Here is a 21,252-nt window from a genome sequence, read left to right on the forward strand (position 1 = left end):
AAAATCCAGTATCTCAAAATATTAAAGAATTTATAATACAGAAATGTCGACCTGAGAAGAACTCGAATCAGCTAATTAACTCAAAACACCTGCAGAGGTTTCCTGAGCCTTTAATCTCTGTCTGGTTCAGTACACACAACCACAATCATGGGGGAGATGAAAGTAAATGTTGCATTTCATTTGGAAATCAAGGTCCCAGAATCTGGAGGAAGAGTGGAGAAGCACAGAATCCACGTTGGTTGAAGTCCAGTGTGAAGTTTCCACACTCAGTGATGATTTGGGGTGCCATGCTGGTGTTGGTCCACTGGTTTTCTCAAGTCGAGAGTCAATGCAGCGTCTACCAGGAGATTTTAGAGCACTTCATGCTTCCATCTGCTCACAAGCTTTATGGAGATGCTGATTTCCTTTTCCAGCAGGACTCGGCACCTGCCCACAGTGCCAAAACTACTAGTAACTGGTTTGCTGACCATGGTATTACTGTACATGATTAGCCAACCAACTCGCCTGACCTGAACCCCATAGAGAATCTATGATAGACATCAGACTCAACAATGCACACAAGCTGAAGACTGCTATAAAAGCAACCTGGGCTTCCATAACACCTCAGCAGTGCCACAGGCTGATTGCCTCCATTCCACGCCGCATTGATGCAGTAATTCATGCAAAAGGATTAAAGCCCCGACCAAGTATTGAGTGCATAAATTAACATACTTTTCAAAAGGTCGACATTTCTGTATTATAAATTCTTTATTCTAATATTTTGAGATACCGGAGTTTTGATTTCCATGAGCTGTAAGCCGTAATCATCAAGATTAAAACAAAAAAAGGTTTGAAATATTTCACTTTAAATTTCATGAATCTAGACTATATGAAAGTTCCACTTTTTGAATTAAATTACAGAAAAAAATTAACTTTTCCATGATATTCGATTTTTTTTTTTAGATGCACCTGTATGCTATATATCCAAATGTTGGAAATTAGATATAACTTACTATTCACACCAAGATAACTTCAGTGAACATTAAAAGCAAGAAAAAAGAGAAGAAAGAAAAGCGAACAAGCTCATACAAACGGTCATACATTCTGTGATTATATGCATTTATTGTACATCAGATCCCATCTGGCTGTAAAGAACAGCACACTAAATATTACTGTGTGATTTTATGTAGCGTTATGGACAATAGTTTGTTTTCTTGCCCAATTAACCTCAGTTGTTAACAACTTTATTGTGAACGTCAATGGAAAACATGGAGAAAAGATCAATAGACGCTAACATGCGGTCATCTTAGGCAAGAAGAAAAGCTGACCAATTGAGCACATCAATATATTTTCAGATTTTTCTGAGAAAGAAATGCAATTCAGGGGAAATTTATAATAGCTCTGGTTCAACACACAAACAGAAGTGAGCATAGAAGAGTTTACCCTGCAACCCTCTTCTATTAAACCCACCTTAAGAATCAATAGGGGAATAAAGAGATTGTTTGGTTGTTTGCCTCTGATTACCCATTACACAATAATAACACCTTTCTAACGTGAGGTATATAAAACAAACAATTCCCTCGTTCACAAACAGAGAGAGAGAGAGAGATACAGTTGGCCACAAAGTCCTCACAATGACCCCTCCCCCCCATGGCAGTGACAGCTGTTGCTGGGCCTAAGCACAGGACACACTAGATTACTAGAACAACCCATTACGACCCAACACACAGACACCCACTCACTGAGCACGCTCTGCTTCCACATACACATACATGCATACATGCAACTGTCACAGTCTCAAGTATTTACTGTAATTCGTTAAATATTTGGTGGTCTGGGAAATACACCACCACCAACCAGAAAACACAAAATTGTGTCCAAAAATCAGATTTAACATACTTTGACACCTCAATTTAAGAAAAGCATTACTTTACTTTATTTGAACGTTTTTATCTTACCTAAGGAGGGTTTATGTTGTCTAAGGATCCAGTTTAACAAAAACTGTGGTAAGAACAGTCAGTCTGCCTTAAGATGTCTAAAACCTTGCTAGCTACGTGTGATTTCATCATGGCGTGAGTGTCACGCTTTAATCAAGTTGTTGGATAGCTCCTCGCCATAGGATTAGCAGAATCAACTCGGTAATCATATACCTTCTGTCAAAACGTCTGCGATGCTCCTGCATCACAGGATGTGTGAAATCTTTCAATTAGATTTTCTCTCTTTTCACTTTTGCAGGTAATCAAACTTTAAAATGCTAAAACTTTACTTGAGATACATGAAAAAGAGATACAAAGTTCAGTTCAGGAAAACTCGCAGTGTTCAGAACCATTTCTAGTTTATAGAAACCATATTCTGTTTATTACGTACACTTACAGGAATGACAGTATATCCACACCGACGCCATCTCTTCCAGTTTTCTCTCCTCCGAGTCTCCGAAGAGGTCCATTCAACTCAACTTTGTGAACTTTATAAAAAACAATAACCTACCACAGTTTTATGATTGTCTGGCATGTAGCAGGTGTTTGCACATTAATCATTCATGTCAACAAATGGCTTTATTTTATGTATGGCCAATTATGGAGCTCATTCTCCATAAAAACAGACTATTCCCCCCGATGGCTCCAACAGAGCAGAGCGTATGGAGCAGAGCTGGTGAGATGTGGATAGGGTAGCAGGGTACTTACACTGTGCAATCACATCACTTACTTAACAATTTCAAGTGTGGATTCAAGGTCACATACAATACAGTATGCCAATGGTCACCAACACTGTTCCTGGAGATCTACCTTCATGAAGACTTTAGCTCCAACCGTAATCGTACCAACCTGACCATCTAATCATTGCCTTAAGAAGTTCTTGATCAACTAAAACAGCTGTGTTAGATTTTGGTTGAGGATGAAACCTGCAGGAAGGCAGATGATTGGTGACCACTGTTCAATCTTGGTGTTCTTGAGGCTAAGCACTCTGTGTAGTTATTCCACACAGTCTTGGTCCTCGCCTGATATGTGTGTGTTGGTAAATGCATATGTCTGGTAAATTGTTTAGTCAGTTTAGTTCATTTTAAATGGCCTATTCGTAGTAAGTCAAATTGAAGTGAAGCTGATCAACAGGACTGGTCATATGAAACATGAAATGTCTTGACGTTTATAAATCCAGTCATTTACCACTGGACAATCTAGAGCAACTACCAGTCCAGCCTGTGTGGTTGCTGTGGCCGTAGTCCTCCACTATGTGCTGAGCCAGCAAGAGAGGTGAAGGAGAGTGCAGTCCGGCAGCTCCAGCACAGGAACCAGAGCCAGTGCTGGCCTTTTCGCACCCAGTCCGCTGTCAAGGCAACCCTGCAGCCCTGAGACACACACACACACACACACACACACAACACAAAGATCCAGCATGTCAACCCAAAATGCTCTTATTTAAATTCTACTCACCTCTGGGGCAGGCATGGTCAAGCAATAGCTGTCCCATTGGGGCTGCCCTCGAGTGGCAGGTTGCATTTAACCCTTCGACCGAGGAGCACATAACAGTCCAAGAATTATCCTCCGATTCTCACAGACTGTAACTAAGCTCCACACAAGCCTCCAGTCTCCTCCATCTATTTCTCCTTCCACATGCACCTTCTCAGATAAGTGCTGGAACATCTTCAATATAGCACCTGTTCTGTTGACCTAGACTTCGGTTTTTTTATGTTGTGGTGACACGGTCATACGGAGAGGTGGACTATATATTAGGTCATATACTATATACTACAGTATATCAGCTGTTAATGTTAATCTTCATAAAGTCCGCATTCACAACTCCATACATCATATATTCAGTTGAAATACTAGTTACCTCGTTTGACCGATTCAAAATATGTTGCTATTGCAAAGATATAAGCCGATGTTCCGGTGATTTTCTCGTCTTTCTGCTCATTCATGGGACATCGTGCACGCTGTCCCATTTAACTCCATCGAGTTATTATTATTGCACCCAGGGGTCTAAAAGTGCAAACTGCAAAAAGTGCTAACAGAAGCTCATTGTGGCAGAAATAACGCTGTCAGGACCAAACTGGGCTAGCATAAAAAATATACCAAGATCTTGCTTTATAGCAAACAGCTGGAATTAAAATCTATTAAATCTCTTCAAAGGCAAAGTGTAAATGCAAACAGTGTGTCTATGTATATAATCATTTCTATTGGAAGTTATATTGTGAAGATTGGGAGTAGGAAAGGGGGATTATAGAGTGGATCATGTCTGTACATCAGGAATGTGTCCCCACCATACCAAGGCTAGAAAAAGAAGACAAATGTGTCTCTCTTTTCTAATTCCTGATTTCCAGTTTTTTGGAATAGTTGCATGTGCTTTGTGTGGTTCTTGAGATCTAATTGGGGTGTAACTTTTGCTGAAACCTGGCAACCCTGGTTACTGATGTGACAATGGCGATGGGAACACATCTGTTGTATAAAACACAGCTGAACAAATGTACATATAAAACTCTTCAAAACGAGCTGCTGGATGGCTGTAAGTTGTCAGCACTCAACTGTGTATTACACGGCTACTATAGTAGCCTATAGCTTGTCAAGTGTAATAGCCTCTTGATTTAATTTTGTTTGTGGCTATGTTGTTCTTAACATCCCACCAAAATCTATGACCTGAATGACTGAAAGCTCGCATTCATCCACTGGGTATTTACAACTCCAGTCTGATTACACACTGGCGTTCTAAGTGACCTCATAGCATGAAGCGACAGAATGGCGATGCATATTTATGAAGTATACTTAAAGTTAAATAGCTGAATGACACCATAATGTGAATAATGACCGAGACAATCAGAGGTCCTGCGACAAATGGGGAATATTGAAAGGGAAATTGGAACAGAAAGGTGAAAGCTCTTTTCAACACCACTTGATAAGCATTCTGCTCTTTCATTAAGAACAAAAGCATTGTGTCATGCAAAGACTCAAAGAGCCCACACTGGGTAATTAACTCATATGCGCTGTGATTAAAAACAATACAGGCGACCAGGGGAAGTTTTTTTTGTCCACATTTGAGCAGAAAAAAGTACTTTCTTATCTAAGCATGTGGTCCACCCTGGGAAGTGATTCCTTGTGAGATCAACAGCAGATTGCACCATGAACCAGCAACATCACACACAAACTAATGTCCACAAAGGAGTTGTTTTTGGGCCTTTTTTTTTTTTTTTTTATTAACTAAAATGAGCCATTTACTAGAACAGGCAATGTGATATGCAGTAACTTAAAAAAAACAAAACAAAACCAAAAACACAACACTTTTACTTGTATCAGTTGGCACAAATGCACGAGTTCATTCCGTTCAATGCACTGGGATCCCAGTCATCTCCTTTAGCCCTTAATTACCCTCTCCAGAGCCATTACACGCATCAGCACAGCCACCACATTAGCGGAGGAATAGCAGCCTGAAGGCTCTTTGCGTGGGACCAAAACAAAAAAAAAAAACAACCCAAAAAACAAAAACCCTACAAGAATTCTCTTAAATCACCAGTGAGCGCAACCTCAATAGCAGCAGTGAAACTGAATATTATGTTTTAAAAATGCAACACTGCTCTTCAGTAAAATTTAGAAACACAGATGGCACAGAAAGGTGCTGAGGGCCTTTTTGTGTGAAAATGCCAGCTCTAGTGGGCCTAAAGGGTTTCTTGTGGGGTTTAGCTGTGCTACAGTGCACTTCAAACTGTTTCAAATTAAGTGGTAAATGGTTGTGCAATTAGCAAGCATCAGCTCATGAAAATTGTTTAGGCTGAGGTGAGTGATCATTGTGGCTGGAAGGCCAAGCGAGCAGCAGCTGTACTTATGAACTGAGAGCTGGCGCGAAGTTAAAGTATGTGCTTAAACAGAATAGAAGATTTTCAATGAGTTGCTTGTGATACTTCATCAGAACTGCCTCTGAGAGCTGAACAGCAGATCAAACAAGGGGCGGGTAATGAACAGCAAGGTGTGATATGTATAAGGGTGTGTGTTTTTGTCATTCAAGTCTTTTCGAGTATTATGAATGAAATTTAAACGACCAACCTAATTTTAAAATGTACCGTTTTTCTGTACCGCTTATCCAACATAGGGTCGTGAGGAGCCTGGAGACTATCCCAGGGGACAGGGTGGGGGACAGCCTGGACGGGTTGTAACCCCATTGCAAGGCACAAAAGCACACACAGTCGTACACTTCCGACACATTTAGACATACCAATCAGCCTACAGTGCATGTCTTTGGACTGGGGGAAGAAGCCAGATTATCTGGATGTACAGAGAGATCATGCAAGCTCCATGCACACAGGGCTGAGGTGGGAATCGAACTCCCAACCCTGGAGATGTGAGGCAAGCGAGCTAACCGCTAAGCACTAGAGCCATCTCTCAAAAATAACCAAACATTTCCATCAAATTTTTAGCTTACAAAGGTCCAGATAAGCACCTAGCATAAATAAATGATGACAACAGTTACCTTTTAATTCTTAACCATTAATGAATTGTTAATGGCTATGAATAAGTAAAATTCTAAGTGGTGATTATGTTCGGTTTCATACTAGTGCTTCCTGTCACAGATTAGACACATCTGTTTTAAGTTTGACATGGAGAGAATAAACACATGCTTCTTTGTCCATTCTGTTTTAATGGTCAACTTAAAAAAAACAAAAAAACAAAACAAAACACAAGTCACGTTGACCAATCAGACCAAAGAGCGTAAATAAAATAAAAAAACGCTGTGAAAACTCTCTCCTGACCTAATGGCTCTAGCCCTGTAGCTAGTCTCTGATGAGTTACCGTCACCTAAATAATTCATATACCGTAAATGCACACAATTGAATAAGCAGATGCCAAGCTGGTTCACAGCCAGTTTTTTTCCCCTTCATATGCTTATTGGCTCTACTCAGTACTCAGTCTGCTAAAATACTTAGCTGGGTCTGCATCTGGTCTGTAAAACCATACAAAAGTTATGAAATGTATTACAGACATAATGACAGCATGCTTTATGACTTGTAATCATGAAATTAGTATCCTGTTACCAATGTTCATAAGTCCACTATGGTTACTAGCATAGTTCTGATATGTCACATAAAGCCTTACACCTGGCATCAGTGGTTAAAACACACGTTTATTTACCCACTCGGGATTTTTAAAGCAGGAGCTCTGACCCGTGAAGCAGGCCTGTGGCACTCTTATAGGGCACGAGTGTCTGCCATGGCAAGAGAACAGATTCCACTTCAATGACAGGTTAATAGATGCATTCATACATATACTAGAGTGCAATGTCATGTATAAACAGGATGATGAAGGTCACTGCCAATGAAAATTCAACCCTCAAACCCTCAAAAGCTTTTCAGTCACTCGGGTCATTTAATTGTCCAACAGTGCACCCAAAAGTCAAGGTGACTCAACTTGTATAATTGAAGATATTTCACCATTTGTACGGAATGAGTGGTGAAAATCTGCAAGATCATCTTGACTTACCTACGTCTAAAGAAAGCGAATAAACCTAAACCCAGTGCCATGTAATGACACAATATACTGTAAAAACAGCACTGTCTTTCGGATGAGACCTTGAACTGAGGTCCTGACTCTCTGTGGTCAATAAAATCCCAGGACACTTATCGTAAAAATGAGTAGGGGTATAACCCCGGTGTCCTGGTGAAATTCCCCCACTGGCCCTTCTCTATCATGACCCCTAATATTCCCCATCTTTGAATTGGCTACAACACTCTCTCCTCTCCACTAATAGCTGGTGTGTGGTGGGCGTTCTGGAGCACTATGGCTGCCGTCGCATCATCCAGGTGGATGCTACACACTAGTGGTGGTTGAGGAGACCCCCCACTTCTGAATGAGTTTGCGAAACAGAACGTGTTTAGTAAAATCTGTGTCTTTATCCAAAGTGACATACGCTGACCAGCCACTTTAACAGGAACACCAGCCATTATCCAATCAGCTGATCATATGGCAGCAAAGCAATGCATAAAATCAATCAGATAAAGAGCTTCAGTTACTGTTTATAACAAACATCAACAAACAAACTAAAGCTCTTGACCTGTATTTGCACGATTTGCACATGCATGCACACAAGCATGCACACGTCTTCCTATTAAAGTGGCCAGTGAATGCATGCCTTCCAGCTATAAGCAGCTTGTTATATAACAACACCACACTCACATACATCCTGGGGATAAAAGTACGATGTAGTTTACACAATCAGATAAGCCTGTTCTTATTTCTAGTCATCATCTGTTACCATAATTTGGTTTCCCACAATAATAAGTTACAGTGAGACCTGAAAGTGACAATAAAATCTCAGCATTGGTTTACGTCCAAAACACAGATGGATATTTCAAAGAGAATACAACAACTGTACCAAACTGATGAATGTCACCGTAGTTCTTTTCTAGGGAACACGAGCACTTTTGGGAGGCGAGAAAACATTTATTCTAAAGAAACATCCTGGATTTCTCTTGAACGGAAGACGATGAAAGGCAGAAACAAAATATGGGTTGTTTTAACATAAGACCGTAGACGTAACATTGCACAACTGTATAACTGTACAATTTACATTTAAATGTATTTTATTTGTGTTCACTGTGTATTTGCTTCACTTTAATATGCCCCCTGTTATTCAGCAGCTTATAAGATAGCACTTGATCCAGCACATCAGGTTTTTCTATTTATTTATATCGCGCACCAACAGTAAATGCACACGACAACAGTAATGCAACCTCAACACTAAAGTGAGGTCATAATATAATCATGTGTCTGGAATTTTATGATTCTGTAACTCAGCTATGAATATGCTTCAATGTGACTAAGGAGCAGTCACATATTGATTCATTTGTTTGTATCACGATGTGCACAATGTGAAAGAAAATGTTCTTGTTTGAAAAGTATGTGCTATCCTAACTTGGCTGAATATTTCTCATTAAAAATTTTGATTTAAATATAGAGTGAGTACGCTTACCTGCAGAGAGCTCAGCGGCTAACTTATTGCTGTCCTTGTAGAAGACTCTGGTACATAAAGGAGACAGAGTCTCCTCCATGTGCTTTAGAGCTTGCTGGAAGGAGGTGCACACTGCCCCCAGGATGCCCTCTGTGCCCATGCACTCTGGTGTGGTGCATGACTCATGCAGGGACACAGTCAGGGACAGAGTGGCGTAATGGCGGTTACTGGACTGCAGCACCTGCCAGTGGACAGTGCCTCCTGGGATCTCAGAGGACATCTGACAGGAAGCCCTCTCTGCAGGCTCGTCCTGCACAGCAATGACATGAAGTTCCACTGCTGCTCCTCTGGGCAAAGAGGGCATCACGGAAACAACCAGAGGGGGGCATTGAATCTCCTCTACTCCACAGCATACCTCCTGCAACACAACATACACAGAGTGTATAAGACATACAATCAATATGTCAATCATACCATTGGATGCTCAAATATGCTCGCCTGTTTTCTTAAGCAGCCGTACAGAAAATCTTCACCCGACGGGCCGTTTTCAACAAAACATTCTAGACATGCATGGGCCCTTTTACACCACCTCACCATACACCTCCATTAGAAACCTGCCGTGATGGCTTTAAATGTTGTAATCTGTAGAGTTAAAATCTCCTTTCACTCGTCTGGGTGCAGGCCATTATCGCCTCCGAAACGTCTTCTGCCTGCGCATGCTACAATGTACCTCTCAAATAACACCGCGGCGGCCTCATCTGCTAATGGGGGAGAAATGAGCGTTTTATAAAACAGTCATTTCGCCTGGGGTCGATAGGGCAAAAACACATAACCCCCTTTTCAATTTGCTGGATCAATTTTCATCCACTTACACCCCACTCTGTGAGTGCCCAATAATGACGGGTTACATACACTTTATTTTGAAATTCACTCAAAAACCTGAGAGAAAAGTCTTTGACAGGAGCACAAGCAGCATTTTGCAATCATTTCAGATACCCCGCCTCCCCCCCCCCATATGATCCAATCCACGGTCTGCATGAATGCAGCACTTATCTCGAGATTAAACTTTAGCAAAGGCCTAATTGTGTATCAGCAGCAAATCAACAACGAATCACTCTGAGTGCATGACAACAAATCAAAAATAGAAGCGTGTGAGCACGTGCGAGTGTGCTCAAATGTATGTGTGTGTGAGAGAGATGGAGCGACTGGTTGAGGTGTTTTGGTTAACTTGGATGACGCGCTGGCTCTTAGCGCTGTGATGGTGTATATGTATTGTTTGTGTGTTGATAAATGTTAGGTGACTGGCTGGCTTTACGTGACTGGCTGGAAGGGCCGAGCTCGGCACTTGTCAATAGTCGTTGAGTGGAGATGGGAGGGCTGAGGGTGGAGAGAGGCGTTAGATGTTCGAGTGAGGCCTTGTTCATCCAGGCTTAAAGGCCAGCCCTCAGGCCCTCACTATGCATCCTCCACCAGCTACGCCCTCACAGGTCACTACCTTCAAACACTCGAAACTTTCAGACTCTGACTTGTCTCAGGCTGTTAAATCATCGCTCCACGTTCCCTCGCCTGTTCTTTATTTTATTATTTTCCCTCGCCACCTCTCTCTTAGACAGGAGCACTGCTTTTTTTATTTTTTTAGACCACATGTGAAAGCGCTTGGCCGCCTAACACTTGCGCTTGATGAGAAAACATTTATTAGATTAATCCAATAAAATAAAAAAAAGAGCTCAAGGACGACATGAACGCAGGGGCCTCTTTAATGTACTCTGTCTATTAGTTCATTACAGCTTTCCTCTCACGGTTGTTTACTCTCTCTGGATTTCTTCCTTTAGCGTGCGTGATCGTTTTCAGGACTCTACACAGTGTGATTAGAGTGGCCCTTTTGCGTTTGTGTTTGTTTTTCCCCATTGCTTCGTCTCGTATGCGTTCTCTCGTGCTCTCTTTGCTCCCGAGCGTGACGTGTGTTTGAAACTGAGCGGCGGAAGGAGAGGCGTGCGAGTGGAACAATAAACACCATCATAAGGAATTGGTGTAAAGCCGTTGAACAGCAGGGAACTGATGGGGACTGGATGCTTAGGCAGTTCCCCTACATTTCCTGCCCAGCGGGAGGCCTTCGTCGAGTGGACTCACTAGCTGCAGTTTGTATAATAATCCCTCCCGCTCACTCGGCGCTGGTCACTTGCTTAAAACTGAGCTGCTGTCTCAGTAGTGAATAAGCCTTGTAAAAGAACATGAAAACAATTCCAAGTAGTAGACCCATGGGGGAAAAAAAAAAACAGAAACAAACAAACAAAAAAAAAAAAAACACGAAGCCAACACAAGAGCTGAAATCATCCCTCTGTTCGATTTGCATTTGAAAAATATTTTGTTCGTGCCCTTAAATCCATAAACTAATATTTATATGATATGTATAGCAAAGCTTTTAGATATCTTCCACATCTACAAGTTCAGTTCATATCACATAAAAACATTCATCTGTACATATCCTAGTCACACACAAACCTCAGCACTGCAATCCATAAATATTATTTCTCTCTCACACACACACACACACACACACACACACACACACACACATACAGATCAACTTCACTATGCTCCCAATTAACCCTGTGAGCTTCCTCATCCACCTGATTAGAGAAATTATGAACGCACCGCAACTACACGGCTGTCTGAGCTGAATAGCAGAGAAAGTTGTCATGTTCCTATTAAAGACTCTTCCACCTGGATCACTCAGAGCACCGTAAACTGCACTGGGGGTGAATGTGATAAACGCCGGGCGCTCAATCCTTGCAAAGAAATAGACTCGATAGTGTCACATGAGTGCATTGAATTTTAGAACAGAAGTAAAACATCTCTTTTGTGCTTACCCATCCAAACAAATAAGACAGGACACCTGGCATGTAAACAATTGTTAGTGATCAATCCGAACCAGTCGCAGCGCAGTAATGATCGGTTATGCCTGAATGATGGTATTGAAACAAAAACACTGAGCATTAGAAAAGGTGTGATTTCAGTGAGTAACGGTGTCATTACTGAAGCACGTCTTTAAAAAATAATAAATCAAAAGGGCAGAATGAAAACGGGGGGGAAAAGTTGCAAAGTTCTTGTGATATCCACACATTTTTTTTGTTAGCATTCTAGTATAATTCTAGTATTTTACTGGATGAAACACTGGCTGATAACTAAATATGTTAAATAAATTCACTGTGCTTGAATTCAGTTTGGTTAATGAGTGTACGTAAAGCTTGTTGCTTACCAAATATATATGTGGTGGACTGGTTATATTTACTCCTAGATATAATTCTGAAAACTACAGGATTTCAGAACTGAATTTGGTGGTTTACTTGCACATATATCAAATCACTAGTAAAGTTATAGCAGTTTAAAATCTGGTTACCCCAAAAGAAAAAAAAAAAAAATCTCTTTTAAAGACTTTATTCAAATTCCACTGAAATACTCTACATTTACAACCTAATCTACTTATGAAAAAAAAAACCTGCCAAATTTGAAAGAATTTCCAACACTAACATTAAAAACTTTGATCATCCACCTCAGTCTCTGTCTCATCACCATCACGGCACTTAAACACAAGCCTCATCATCGTCTCGTCACTCAACTGATTACTGTTCACTGATCAGCCCTGCTAAAAAACAGTAGAAACACTCACCGAATGTGTAATGGTTTTAATGGTTATAATCGGAATTGTAATGGTTTCTGTGGGTCCTACTGGAAATCTGTTGCCTGCTATTGAGCTGCGTCTGAAATCGCACACTGTGACAGTACCTACTGCATTCGATCCGGTACCTGCTACTCGGCCATTGATACAGTACGTACTGATCAGTATATGCGCGTAGTACGAATACAATCCGTATTCATCCGTATTACATCCACCACGTTGGCACGGTCGTGTGACCTACAACTTAAAAACAGCTGACACACTGCCTTCTGCCATTTTTGATTTTGAGAGCTCTTCCATGCCAGTCCCACTGCCTTATATAATAGTGCGGTGTGCATTGCTTCCATACTGCAGAATCTCAGCAGAAGCAGTACACTATACAGGTATTTCTCGCCTACTGTTTTGTGAATACAGACAACTCGGACGTACTACTCCTTTGGCGTACTATTTTTCGCCTACTGTATAGTAGGGTAGTAGGGATATTCAGACGCAGCCTTAGTGGTATGTTATGTCTAGTGGATACCATTAAGAACCAATACTGGTAATGTTAATCTTTTTAATGGTTATCTGATTGTTTGTAATGGTATTTGTAGTGAAAACCGTTCGGATTTCTGTGATGGTTTCTATTGTGCTTTTTCAGCAGGGACGGCTATCATCGATAAGGAAATAACCACTGATTCATTCGATACTGTTCTGTTGAACATTTTAGGGCATTTAAACCTTTGAAAACTTTGCGTGTAAGTGCTTTTCTCTGTTTTGGGAAGCAAGAGCATCATGGACAATTTGAGAGTCCACTGCGTGAGGAAATCACACATAGCTAGCAAGGTTTTAGACATCTTTAGACAGACTGACTGCATTTTGCACTGCAGTTTGTTAAACTGGCTTCTTACCCAGTGCGGTCTTTGCAGACAAATAACCAGGGCAAGATTAGAAAGTAGTCTAAATAAAAATATTTCCGTGTCATTTTGGGGGAAAAAATATGTTTAGGTTTTCTTAAAGTAGATGCGTCATTGCGGGAAGAAAAACTCCATTTTGGTCCAATTTAAAAAAACATCTAATCTTTTCCAGAATTTAGCAATAGCAACACTGATGGGTTTTCCCAAACCGCCACACATTTTTGTTGAACTTGCACCCTTAACACTTGCTAAGTACACACAGGCATTTCACACCTCCAAGTTAACCCTTCACTGCTGGCAATGGAACAAACACTTTACCCACTGTATCTCAAGTGTCATGCTATTTTGGAATTAATGATCATTTCTATCCCAAGAGAATGGAATAGAGAATGGCTAAACAGCAGACAGGTGGCTGACTGAACACTTGATGTCCCCCTAATTCAAACTCTCATACTGTCACTCCTCTATTACAGTGAGTGACCTGACGGGACGTGCCTCTTTCCCCTCAGCGCTCAGGCCTGTCATCATTTCAAACTTGTGCGCTGAGGTCAGCATGGAGGCCAAGAGAGGGCTAAACGTGGTGACAGTGCATCCTTTATTTAAAGCTCTCTTTCCTGCTCCCTTTAGCTCCACTGATTACTGGAGGAGGAGCAGCCGAGAGCAAGAGCCTGCAGCCTTTATTAGCCATGTGGAGGTGGGGATCGCAGAAGGAGCAAGGGGGGGGAGATAAGCTGCTCTGAGGTTTCAGCGACGCTCCAAAATAGGGACTGGGGATTACGCAGGCTCTAAGGAAGACATCTGTCTTGGAGCCAGGCTCTGTATTATCAAAGACGTCAGCATTTCCCACAGCATCAACTTTTCATGAGCGCTCATTCTGGTAAATATGAGCAACTTCTGCCTCCTTTGTCGGCGGGGTGGCACAGACGGATGGTAAATTCCATCAGAGAGATATACCCAACCTTTCCCCCCCAACGATAAAGTGTGTGAAGGTTTAAACAATTCTGATTTAAAATATGATGTGGTTGCCAGTTTATTAGGTACACCTATGTCACTGTTTGAACATCCCATTAAATGCTGCTGTGCTTTATACACTTACTTATACATTACACACACTGCCATGGCATGCTGAAAAAGGTCCACCAATCAAATAACATCTGGGCAGTGGTGGCTCTGTAGTGGTCCCTTATATGGTAGAAGTCAACCGAGTAGCAAATGGTAGGCTACAGTCAATAATTACCTACAAAGTGTACCTATATAATCTGGTGGGTGTAGATACAGAGTTCTACACCTGCACTATCAGTTACACTTTAATCCTGATCTTCTCTGGTATATAAACAAAAATGACGGTTATACAGGACAACTTAACGAAACCTGGTTAATGTTAGATAGCTTGTATTGATTCTTGTGCATCAAATCACAAGGTTCCCATTTTACTGTCTGACCAATCACAACATTTCTAATTATTGCTCTCTAAACACACTAACATTACAGCCAAAGACACCTTCACCACTATACATAATGAATAAATCTGCTAATGATTCTCTAAACTAACATTATTTACTGCATTAGTTAACATGAACAAACCATGTTACACCATTTAGATCTTTCTAAATGTTCAGTTCTGTGTCATCTCATGTGGTCAGTGTGTTGTTTTATGTAGCACTGTGGTCCTGGAGGAACGGTGTTTCATTTCACCATGTACTGTACCAGCTGTAGATGGTTGAAATGACAATAAAGCCACTTGAACTTGATAAGCAATGTTAACATGGAAAGTTAACACATGTATTAATTGATGTTTGTTTAAAATACACCACCACTGACTAATGTTTATTCAACCTACAACTCAAAATAAGTCCAGATAAATGAGCAAAACTACAAGTATAGCACGTTCATAAAGGTGGAGAACTTGCTGAACTTGGGTGTAAATACTGGAAGTTGTATTTCCGCCTCAGTTCCTGAACTTGGTAAACACCCACAAACATGTTAATGAAGGTGTTGGTTCATATTGGCCAGTGTCAATATGAAGCAAGTCAAGCCAAAACCACACCCATGAAGGATTTTATTAACAAATATTATTCAACACCAATGAACAATACGTTCAAATGAAAGGCGTGTTTCATCACTCATTAGAACGACTGCATTAGGTGAACAGATCAGTAAGAACGCCAACAGTGGCACACACACATGGCTGATGTTGCTCACCTGCTCGTGACTGTCCTGTATCTTATCGTGCCACACCTTTCTGACAGCTGGTATGTGTGTATGGTCCGTGACGTAGCAGTGTGCCTGCAGTGTGTGTCCCAACGTGAGACTGGCACTCATGGCACGTAGCACTTTCTCCATGTGGCTGTAGCACAGCTGGGCCTGTGGGTTTGGACCCGCTCTCAGCAGCTGCATGGTGCAGGGGACCAAAGCGATCTGACCTGCACAGAACACGGCTTCATCCACCTACAACACACACACACACACACACCATCAGCAAAATCAGCCAGTCTTTATGCAGACATACAGAATGTCTATTCACAGACAACACAACATCTACACAGCAAACAAGACACCATTATTTAAAGCAAAACAACACAGACCTGTCTGAGGCTTAGTACTAGTTTCATGAAAAAATAAGTACCAACTATTATATTCACGTACATTTTGCACTGTTATTTTACTGTGTTTTGAGTATTCTTGTGTTGAATAATGATAAGAAAAATGATCAGAGTTTGTACATTTATAATCCTCTCAAATGTCACAATTCTGTATTATTCCACAGTGCTGCTGAATTCTCAACTCTAATTGGTCAGAAGGCATCGATTCAGGTTCTGTAACGTCACAGCTCTAACAGTAGTTAACATCCTGCAAGGTTGATATTAATGTGATCAATCGACTACGTGATCTTTTCGACAGTAACAACCTGCACGTAGATGTTTATAGCAATCCTTGTATGGCAGTGCCTCATCAGAAACAGATTTCAAAAAATGTATAATTGGTAATATGGTAACGTTTTCTGTAAGGAGACATTTATTTAACAGTTTTGAAAGGAGTCTCCAATGCCAGTGCTTTCAAAACAGGCAGCTGTAAAGCTGCACGTTTTCAGAAGGGCGAACCTTGCAGATTCTTGGTAACATGACAAGCTGCATTTTGTCTCATTAACTTCAAGTGACAGGAAAAAATGGCTGGTGAGAGAACAACTGCTTAAAGCTGCTAACAGAAAATTGGTTGATGTATGTTGGTTGATGTAAAATCCTGCAATTACTGCAGTATAAGATGAATGAAACACTTTAGGTTGTGCTTTTATTGAAAAAAACCCCCAAACAAACAAAAAAATCCTCCATACCTCACTGATTTTTTTCTAATAAAAAAAACAACAAAAACACACACACACACACACACATTATATATATATATAAAAAGCAGCACGCCCCATCTGTGTTTCATTCCTTGCATAAATAATGACAACAATGCTTACTTGACCTTAAAATTCTTTTTAAAGCACGCTTTTGGTTTAACCAAGGTTACAGACTCTCTCTGATCTGAAGTATTGTTATTCAGGAAGCAGGTTATATATGCATGGTGAAGAACCTTTAAACATTATAGCTAAATACTGCTAAATCTGTGCTTGGTTCTGAAACTTAAATTGTTACAATGTTGCATTTTGGCTCGGTTCGGTTTCACAAGAGAGCGTTTCAAAGCGTACCAAACTGTCTTTATGCAAGTCACATGTGAGTAAACTGTCTTCTTATTGGTTAGAGTGCGCCTGTTTATATTCGTTTATGTTCCCGGGGTTCCGCCCATGGCGGTCATCCATCAAGATGGCGTCCTTACTACGTACTACAACTCGGCAGATTAGTTTATAAACATCCGATGATCAGGGCCGATTATATCCTGTCAATCAAAAGAGGGAAGGAAAACACACTGATTGCATGCTGTGTGTAAAGATGTCTCTTGTGTGGAATGATGACAAAACTGCAGTTTGTAAGCTCTGTAAGCTGTGCACTGCTAAAATTTTACACCGGAAGTGAGCAGCAGTGAAGCGGGAGTTTCTGGGTTAAGTCTAATTTTTTTGTCGTTGCGCTGCTTGAACTGTACTAAAGTGCCAGTAAACCGGTGAAAGATTTAAATGAAGATGAGTTGACTATGTTTTTATGCAGTTTTGAAAGTTGTTCAGAAATATGTTCGTCAGACCAAATTTGAACGAGGCATTTTACCAAGTTTTTGGTCAAAGTTAATCCGTGATTCACGTTGAGAGCCATTAGCAAAACAAACACACTTTTTACTTAACAGTTTCCATCATGCATTGCTATACAGGATGGTTTGTTTTTCCGTTGGGTCGGATTGCTTTCTCACCACAAGTGAACCGCTCCAGGGTTCGTTTGGAATCGGGCTGAGTCCGCCTCATTCAGGTGGTCTTGGACCGAGTGTTTTGGTGCAGATCCGAGCGCGACTGCCGTGTTCATATATGTCTTCACCAACCGAACCAAAGGAGAAAACGCACCATGTTCTGAAACAAACGCTCCAAACAAGCCAGGTATGAAAACACCTTATATGCCATCTAACTAAACCAGTTGCTCTCTAACCACATCTGAACCTTTTAAACCTGAAGTGTTTCAAATTCAACATGAATGATAAAAAAAGGTTAAAAAAAAAAATAAAACAATACAACGTATTGGTAAAACGGTGTGTTGGAACAGCACATCATCAATTACCACGTCACACCCTGAATGCTACTTTAACACCAATAATTCACGTTTCACACCATCAAAACATCTGCCTATCTGTGTGTGTACACTTGATAGACGCAATTAGAAGCACGATAATTAGCTGAGAAGCCAAGAGAAACTTCGACGAAGGAAGTTCCATGGATCAGTAATCCTGGCTGTAAAAATCCATGCAATCAATGCTATCAGCTATGCAAGAGCAGTGGAGAGGTCAGGCCCTGAGAGATGTATAGAATGAACGAATGAAACTCAGGCCTGAGCATAACGGTCAGGGCAAATAGCTGTAGGTGACATGGTGTTAATTGGAGCTTGGGGAAAGTATTTATCAGCGTGTGGGAGTGCGAGGAGAATGGTGACCTCTGAAGGGATCATAGAAGACCAAATCAATTGAAGCATCTCACGAAACGAGGTCTTTAGCCGATTAGCATATGCGCATGGGCATGGCATTTCCAAACCAGATTACTGGGTTAAGTCCATGGATTCTGTTTCAGTAAAGGCTTAGACACCCCCTAAATATGGTTCAGGATACAATGTGTTAAATAATAAACAAAACATTCCTCTGATACTGAAAAGTCTAAGAAAAAAAAAAAAAATATATATATATATATATATATATATATATATATATAAATTTAAAGTCAAGCATAACGTCAAATGTAACATAACCTTTCAGCTGTCTGTCGAAATTTCTACAGTTAACAAGTGTGTGCATGTAATAAAATAAAATCAAAGGTGGAAATCTAATTTGAAAACAACAGATCAACAACAAAAAAAAGTGCTGTGCCAGAGGGGGGAAATAGTCACATCAATTTCCATAGAATGAAATGGGTTTCCCAAGATTCCTAGCTCCTGGGTTCACCTGTCAACTTTGATGAATCTTCAGCATCTGCCTCTGCTGCTCCAAATTACCGAGGCAATGCTGGAGATGGGGAGGAAGGGTGGTGGTGGTGGAGTGGGTGCAGCACTGCTTATGAGCGGCAGGATCAATCATCGGATCATTTACCTGCGAGCATTATTTGGCGAAAGCGCGAGAGCAATAGATCTACACCGGCGTAACCTAGCCGCATGTCACAGATACATCAGCAACAAATCGTCATTGGCATTCTATTTATGAGCCATCAAGCGGAATCAGATGGCACGGAGTGCTGGATCAAGTTGGACATGCGGTGAGGAGCTCTCAGCAGAACGAGCGTTCAAAAGAATTCACAGCATCATATTTATTAAAAAAAAAAAAAAAAAAAAAAAAAAAAAAAGGCTGTTAGTTGTTGATTTGAATATCAAAAGGAGGCTAGAGCAAGACTTCTCGACTGTTCAAAAAACAATAAACCCTCCCATAGGTTTGCAGGCAGGTGTGTAATGATCAATTATTAAGGGCCTAGCTCAGGTTACTCCGGGCTGAGCGGGCGGGGCACGGCTTTTTAGGGCAAACCTGCAAATGAGAAAGAGCGCAAGAACAAGCGGGAATACTATTTACATAAAATTAACAGTTCAAAAGAATGAGTTCACACACCAATCAAACTTGTTAATTGACTGCCAATGGTGTGTCGCTGGATATACAACACAACTACATTATTCATCTTCGCCGTTGACAAGAAAGACAGTCCAATTTGCATTGGCGTCCAAAACCTGATCAGCAGTCACAACGGCCCATGCATTTTTAATAGAGCACGGGGAGGCTGTTAATATTCATAGGGGTCAAACAATTGCATATTTCATTTAACTTTCTATAACCACCGGTGGTTTTCAAAACCATCAACTTCTGATGCTTTGGACCACATGGTGCTGAAAGAACAGGAAGGATTTAAGTAGTTGAAGCTCTAAGCACTAAAGTAATCAGGCTGCATTGGCTAGTACCATTTTCTCCCGAGTCTGAAAGTTTGCGCACTTAACTGACTGTTTGTGTATTTACAATAGCGACACTATTTATAGTTGCAAACGCATCAAGCAACTCAGTGAAGCAAAAGCAATATTTCACCCCATGCTTGAGAGTAATTCTCTATCCTTGTGCAGTGCTGGCCTCTTTAGCATTAATCAAATGGGTGGTTTGGCTTCATGCTTTATCGACCTTTATTCCTTGGCTTGAACACTATCACTTCTCATAACGCCAATGACATGTCAAAAGGTCAGGCAGCTCCAAGGTCTCTGTCGGGAAGCAGGCAGTAACACATATGTAAATGTTCTCTCCGAGGCTGCACCCAGGCCTCGCATGACATCTCCCAGCACTCCAACACACTCGGAGCATTTTAATTGTTGGCTCCTGAAATCTCAGAGGCACAAACAACTTTACATATTTGTGTTTGCGGCATGTGAAAAGGCAACGGAGGTGACCTTAAAGATTTCGCTGAGCGTGTTATTTCTGGCAGACAACAGCCTGGACCATACTGGCTAAAGTGACCTGCTATTGATGATCAGTCAACTTACTCTCTCAAGCCAAGGGCATGGTGAGGAAAAAACACATCAGTGCACTGTAAGATATGCTAATGGTTTCATTTTGCCACTGAAACCTCATGCATAATTAAACCCAAGCAACAGGGGCATAAAACCATGTGCATGCTGACTGACCACTCCAAACCATGTGATACTGCAGAGGGAGCGTGGTGTGTATTAGAGATGTAACCGAATATGAATACATATCTCGGATTGAACGGATAATGTTTTGTAAACTGATAGAAATGCTGATAAAACAAGGGGGTGCACTGTAGCATGACACAAATGTTCACACGGCATCTGGCTGAGACTAGAGCTGTGCATCGGGACTGGGATCCTGCGGAACGCAACAAAAATAGGTGTCCGATATGAAGCTCCATGTACAAACAAAGACCACGTTCATTCGTTGACGGAAACCGGCAGTGCTACAGTACGTGATGCATTTACAGCATCTTTAATAACTGCCTGGTCATATTTGCAGTGGTTTAAACTGCATATTAATAGAAAATATCACTGGCAGGTACAATCAAAAATAACAGGTTGAGGAACTGTCTGAGCCAGACTTCACACTCCATGATGACAATGTTGGTATTTCTACTATACCTCTAGGGTTTTCCAGGTGGTAGGG

General features: G+C 41.1%; 1 protein-coding gene across 2 annotated transcripts in view; it reads right to left on the reverse strand.

Annotated features, from left to right (window-relative positions):
* Positions 1 to 648: 648 nt before the first annotated feature.
* dph6 (diphthamine biosynthesis 6) overlaps positions 649 to 21,252 on the reverse strand; it is a 74,931-nt gene continuing 54,327 nt past the window's right edge. Inside the window, exons 13-15 of one of the 2 annotated variants that reach the window (XM_053632140.1) lie at positions 15,688 to 15,933; positions 8,932 to 9,328; positions 649 to 3,325 (exon numbers count right to left, since the gene is read on the reverse strand). In XM_053632140.1, coding sequence (XP_053488115.1) covers positions 3,207 to 3,325; positions 8,932 to 9,328; positions 15,688 to 15,933 — 762 coding nt within the window. In that variant the 3' untranslated portion in view covers positions 649 to 3,206. Of the gene's footprint in view, positions 3,326 to 8,931; positions 9,329 to 15,687; positions 15,934 to 21,252 lie in introns of those variants that run through there. The other variant, XR_008386705.1, reaches the window with a different exon arrangement.

The sequence above is a fragment of the Ictalurus furcatus genome, chromosome 9 (assembly GCF_023375685.1).
Source record: "Ictalurus furcatus strain D&B chromosome 9, Billie_1.0, whole genome shotgun sequence".
NCBI classification, from domain to species: Eukaryota; Metazoa; Chordata; class Actinopteri; order Siluriformes; family Ictaluridae; genus Ictalurus; species Ictalurus furcatus.